Source organism: Vollenhovia emeryi, unplaced genomic scaffold (genome assembly GCF_000949405.1).
Source record: "Vollenhovia emeryi isolate VEMERY1.0 unplaced genomic scaffold, V.emery_V1.0 DF939129.1, whole genome shotgun sequence".
NCBI lineage: Eukaryota > Metazoa > Arthropoda > Insecta > Hymenoptera > Formicidae > Vollenhovia > Vollenhovia emeryi.
In genome coordinates this window covers 2,772,057-2,778,306 of record NW_011967237.1, presented here as the reverse complement: position 1 = coordinate 2,778,306, position 6,250 = coordinate 2,772,057, and the positions used below count along the sequence as shown (strand labels likewise).

The following is a 6,250-nucleotide window of genomic DNA, read 5'->3' as shown; positions in this document are numbered from 1 at the left end:
CAATAAAAATCATTGATGTTGTTAAATTAATTAACTTTTTAAAAATGAAATTCAGTCCCAAAATTATTTTTTCTGCAAATAAAGCCATGGTAGACAATTTCGGAAGAAGAACTCAGTTATACACGCTGCCAATCGATTATTCCACCCGCGCGTTTCGAACACTTGCTCCATCGATCGTTATTTATCTCACTGTAAATTGACGTAACGCGGCTGTTTTTCCACTCAACTCCACTGTGCGTAACGCACGAGAACATTGTCGGGAGCGATCCCTCGCATCCTTAAGAACGCAAACCCTCTAAAACGATCCTGCCGTACGATGATTCTCCTCAGGTGGCGCGCTGGGGGTTCTAACTTCGACGTTGTGCGGGTGTTTCAGCGGTGGAACAGCGGGCGGCAGGGTGCGGGCCTCGGCGGTCGCGGGCCCACTGCCGGGCTCAACCGGGGCCGCCCGCGGCGTCGGCGATTCTCGCATATACAGGCGAGGACGTAGACATCCTGGACAGGCGCGCACGGGTGCGCTCGAATCCACGTGGAACGACGTCCAGGATACACAGCCTGCGCCTGCGCCAGCGCCTTCTTAGGCTGGAGCTACGCGACGCCAAAAGGCGCCTCATGGTACCCGACACCCGCTGGGACTACAATCGTAAGTGTCGGCTTCTCGATACCGCGGATTGGGAATTTTCGCACGTGTATCCTTCGTTTCGCCGCGTCGCATTACATACACGGAAAAAATAATGATGTTGTATCAACAAGATCAGTGTAATTGAAATATAATCGTTGAAACGACATCAGTGTTTACGAATGAAAAACAAGAGATAGTTGTCTTAATAATCTGGATATTTAGTTCAATGCTTAACATTACAATCAGCTCGTCAACAATTGACGTCAACGTTCAATTCAAGCAACTTCAGTTTTGTGTAATTCAATAGCATTTCTTTCCCCGTGTACTTATTGCCACGAAATAACTTGTCTTAAACGAGCGCACGATTGAGCATATTAATCAATTTTTGCTCTAATTTAACTAATGAATTGTATAGAGTTTTCCATACTAAATTTACTTGGGCCAGTCCACATTCACGATTAAAATGTTTGCCACGCAAAATTGCACAAAGTGAAATACTAATTACCGATACGAAACGCTCCTAGCGTGCGATCACACATTTTATTGTTTGTTAAAAAAATAGTGTACGTGGAGGACGGTATGGACTGGCGGGACCCGTCGTTTCTGGAGGCTCTCACATCTGAGACGTGCATTTTGCAGAAGAGAGTAGAGGCCTGTAAGAGCCACGTTCTTCTGGTCACTTGCTTCGATTCCTGCCCTCAACAATCGACATCGGCCGAGATTAAGATCACCTAACGTAGACTCAGATCAGCGCGCATGACCGCGTGTTGATCACCAATCCCGCCCACCTACCTACGAATTTAATCGTTGAAACGAGACGAGCGAGGTCGCCGAATAGAACGAAATAAAATTAACGGATAATGACGTCGATGTCGCTCGACTCCGTCCAATAGTTGTTAATGATATATCGTGGTATCGTCATCGTCATCGTACGTCGTCACTATTGTTAAATCTAAAACGGTACTAGGAGGATTAAACGGGGAACTAAAGGGAGGTAAGGTAAAAGTTTTACCGAGATATCGCACACGTACACGCACACGCACGTGTCTTATCGAAGTTATATTATGGCGTTATAACGAAAAGTGTATTCATGTTAAAGATTTCGCGGTTGCTTCAGTTTCAACGATGTTTCTCAGGATACAGAACGAAGATGTTAGATAATTTTCGAAGTTGTTACAATAGCGAAACGAGCCTCAGTTTCGAACGCGATGTTTGCGCCGCACTTGTATCGGCACTAATTTAACGTGACAAGTTGGTGCTTTGTTCGTACGTCTATTATTCGTCAGAGTTATACACTGTCATCGCTGCCATTTTCTATCTGATACCACATTAGTAAATTATTAGAGAGAGATATTTCCGACCTTAAAGACTGTTGGCCAATCGGCCGAACCACATATTTATCGGGAACAGCGACGAATAGAAGCGGATAAAGATGCGCACAGTCTTCTATTGTCGCAATAGGCTAGAAATATTCATCTCCATCTAGGAACAATGCGACACGCGTGAATATTCGTAATCACGTCAATGGAGAAGTCGACTGCGGACTAAAGAAAAAAAAAGACAGTCGAGTGAAAATCACGAGAACCGACCATGAACAACTGCAAATTAGAAATAATTATCCGAGCAATCTTGATTGCACAGTCATCGACAACCGAGATCGACCACTATCTGAACAGTAGTCACGATTGATTGAATTTTGTCCTTCTCTGTTATTGTTAGCTACAATCCCGCGGGAGGAAGAAGAAGCCGTTAAATGACGTTACTTCATCTGAGTTGCCAATGGAAATGACCCGTAATGATGGACATTAAAGTGTTAGAAGCAGATACAAGTTTGTTCATGGAAAAATCGAGCTTCGGTTTTGAGGAGAAGCCAAATGTGAGCAACGCACTGCCAAAAAAGTGCAAAAAGAGACCTTTTATACAACTTAACGAACAATCGATAAACGAAACGCGCCGTACGTAATGTATCTAATGCACGCACGTTAATTCATGGTATTATCGTAGCTTTAATCGTTATCAGCAGTTACCGCACTTTGTAGGGTTCTGTAACTCACTTAGATGCAAAAGAGAACATATGAAAGAGAGCTAAAGAAAGAGAATGAATAGGAAAGAGAGAATGAGTGAGAGAAAGGGAGAAAGAACGCGCGCACGAAAGATTAAAAAAGAGAGAGAGAGAAAAGAAATGAGAGTAAGTATAAATCGTAAACTTTCACTAATCGTAAGAGACGCTCGATTCCTGCGAGTGCTATTGAAACTGGACGGAGAAAGAGGAGGGGAAGGAGGGGGGGAGGGAGGAGAGAACAACGAGCATCCGAAATCTCGTTTCCAACATGAGAACGTTACGCGAGGAGAGGACGCGGATAGGATATAAGCGGGGATGAGGCCGGGGAGAATGAAAATAGATGGGATGAAAATAAATCGGTATGGGAGTAATGCGAGGCAGAAATAGAGGTATTCTAGTTTTCTGATGCGAGTCGTGGCGGACCGACGGCCAATATCGATGAAAAACCACCCATTTTTCTCGTCCCGAACTGTTATATCCTGAGGTTCGTTTATGCATGATACACACACATATATGTATATGAATATGTAAGTGCGCACATACACGCAGCACGCACACGTACACACATACACGTACATACAATGCGAACAAATACCAATGTGACACGTGCGACCCTGATCGTCGCACGTACACGCGGGTCCGCATTTACATTCCGTATTTAACATTAACGCAGGCGCATGAAGAGTGCATTTTTGTCGACTACCTTTGATATAATTTTGAAACTCGTAATCCATATATTGTTACGGATTGTAAAATTTATCAGCCGCATTTAACGTCGAATACGAAATATAGATGCGGGCCGAAAGCACGAACGTCACTTTCTTCACGGACGCGACGTCAGATTGCTGGTGGGTAAATTTGTATTCCACGAATAGAAAAGATCCTGTATGCTCGTTTCTCCGTGTCCCACTCGTCAAAGATGCAAGTTCGCCGTCGAAAGCGTCGTCATTGCTTTCAGTTCCTTCTGTTGAGAATAAATGCCCGGTATATTGTTGAATGGATTATTCGTCGAGAGGATCGCAGCCGACGATTTTCCACGCTAATCGATTACTCGGACTGTCGCGCGATCGCCCACGACAATTATGTAGTTAAAAATGCGGTGTTTTATTCGCATCTTTTCGACGAGAATTAAATCGACAGGAAATAAGTCGTTTCCACCATCTTGAATATCAAAAGACATTCTTATGGTTGATCGCGTAAAATATACAAATTCGTGCATGTGATGCTTATTTATCTTACCGTTGCGTGTCTGAGTTCAACCTGAGTTAAATGCATTGCCAAGAGCGTGTCAGTCCATCTGTCGTAAATACAACAGTAATAATAACGAATTATAGTGATAGTAATTATTAATTGTAACTAGCGATCTACTTCCACTTTCCATGGGGAAAAACACGCGTCTCTGTATCATAGTACTTGTATTATATTTATATTTTATATGTACAAATTAGTCATGTAATTTCTTGTAATAAAGATCAATTTACAACGTGTATTCTGAATCATCTCTCGTCCCACGTGTCCCTGGTCCCTGCCACAAATGTATTATGCGAAATACGTATATTTCGATGTAAAAATATCCGAGCAAATTTCTTTTCTTTTTCGGTTCAATCGTAAAAGAACGCAAGAAAATATTATACGCATCTTCTCGCTTTATATAACGCAACATGATGGATCAGCTATCTCAAATTCATCTTTTTTTATAAACGTGGTTTACGTCATTACCACAATAATATCTCACATATCATCAAATGAATTAACGCTGGAAAGAGAGTCGACCCTGACAAATTCCTGAGACAATTTATTGGGACGTTCTAGGCCGGGACGCAATTCTCGGCGGCGTATGCGAATGTAGGTCCACCTCCATTTGTCTGTCGACGTTGATACTTTGTTTCACAATGCGCGGCTGCACGCGACTTCGCGTAGAAAACGGGCACGACGTTCAAGATGAATCGCGTACCGTCTCGGGGAAATTACGTGACGGATGAGCGAGCATAATAATGCAACGCGGATGAAAGACGAGGAGCTCTATCAAAATTCAATGCGACGCTTAAACGTCAATTTGCCTTAATGGACGGTGGGCAACGAGCTGACCGGTTATTGTAATAGCGGTCACATTTTTTTTAACGACGGTAAAATTAGGATGATGTAGCAGTGAACAAACACTTCTACCACTCGCCATTACGACTCCGTCAAACATCAAACTGAGATTAATTTGAATGAAAAAGTCAGATTACGAGAAACACATAAGTGTAAAAGTTTTGTAGCTGAAACAAGCGAGAATTCGTGAAATTTATCGACGTCGAAAAAAAAACGATGCAACTGAAACGCGAAACGATACTTGAAAATCACTGCCTCCGTAATGCCGGGCAATTTAACCGCGGGATGAGTAACCTTCCAGCCCAATTATGCTTATCACAGATAAAATACGATTATGGTCACAATTAAATCCTTAAAATCCGCGCGCTGATTACAATATGCATCGCGTAATCGCGAGACCTCGGCGTTTGAATGGATCGTTCGAAGATACAATTGAATCAACGACGGTTTCACATGCGAAGAGAATACGTGATATAAGCGCGCCGCTACGATACCGCGAATGATACGCAGCACACACGCACACGCGCAATTTGATCGCGCACACGCGTCGCGTGATTTACGAAATCACAATCTATTACTGAAATCGCACTTTTATCGTCTTGCGAACTATTGCTTGGCTTAAGTATCGAAAATAATTTTCAGCCATGAGATTTCACGTGCGTGTCCCCGAAGAAGATATAGAAGAAATGAGATAGCAGGTTTTCAACACCCAAATTCAATCGCAAATTTTCTCTCTCAACGATTACACAATCTAACGATGAATTTTCCACTAAACAGATTTCGCTCCAAGGGCCATAAATTCACGGTGGAATTATCTGAAGATGCCTATTAATCTAACAGAAACCCCGGTATCCCATATTAGGATCCTATCTCATAGAGGACTTTCCTCTATGTACAAGGATAATTTCGCGTACTATTTTTGCAAGTATGAATCATTAAATACATGCTAAAAATCTGTAAATGAAATGGCACTAATCAATTAAGCCTCCGCCGTTCGTTCTTTATAATTGCTCGTTAAATCGAACGCTTCTTTGAAATGTAGATATGCTTAATAATAAATTCATAATATATACGAAATAAAAGTCATAATGTGTACGATCCCGCGAACTGATTTCTGTGCAACAACTTCGCTTTCATAAGACTCTCGTATAATTGCACAGACATTATTAATCCAGCGGAATTAAACATCTCAAAGACCTTTCGTCATTGATATAAACTGAATCAGTTAATACAGTATGTTTTTTGTAGGAGGACAGAAAAGAAATCTGTCAATTCGCTCCGATATTCTGCATGCTTATTCACGGCAGGAACCTGCACATCACCGCATCAAGTGGTCATCGCGCAGTACGGACAGTTCGTAGAGAGCGAGAGAAAGAGAGAGAGGAGGCTGAAGAATTACGTTCGAGATACACTCGATTGCACATTAGCCTATTAGTAGCGGAATCGGGGGTAGGGATCGGTGCGATGTCATG

At 42.4% G+C, this 6,250-nt stretch overlaps 1 protein-coding gene across 1 annotated transcript in view; it reads left to right on the top strand.

Annotated features, from left to right (window-relative positions):
* Positions 1-2,744, top strand: part of LOC105568484 (kinesin-like protein CG14535) — a 137,246-nt gene extending 134,502 nt beyond the window's left edge. Inside the window, exons 10-11 of the mRNA XM_012024191.1 lie at positions 377-643; positions 1,185-2,744. Coding sequence (XP_011879581.1) covers positions 377-643; positions 1,185-1,357 — 440 coding nt within the window. The 3' untranslated portion in view covers positions 1,358-2,744. The remainder of the gene's footprint in view (positions 1-376; positions 644-1,184) is intronic.
* Positions 2,745-6,250: the final 3,506 nt, after the last annotated feature.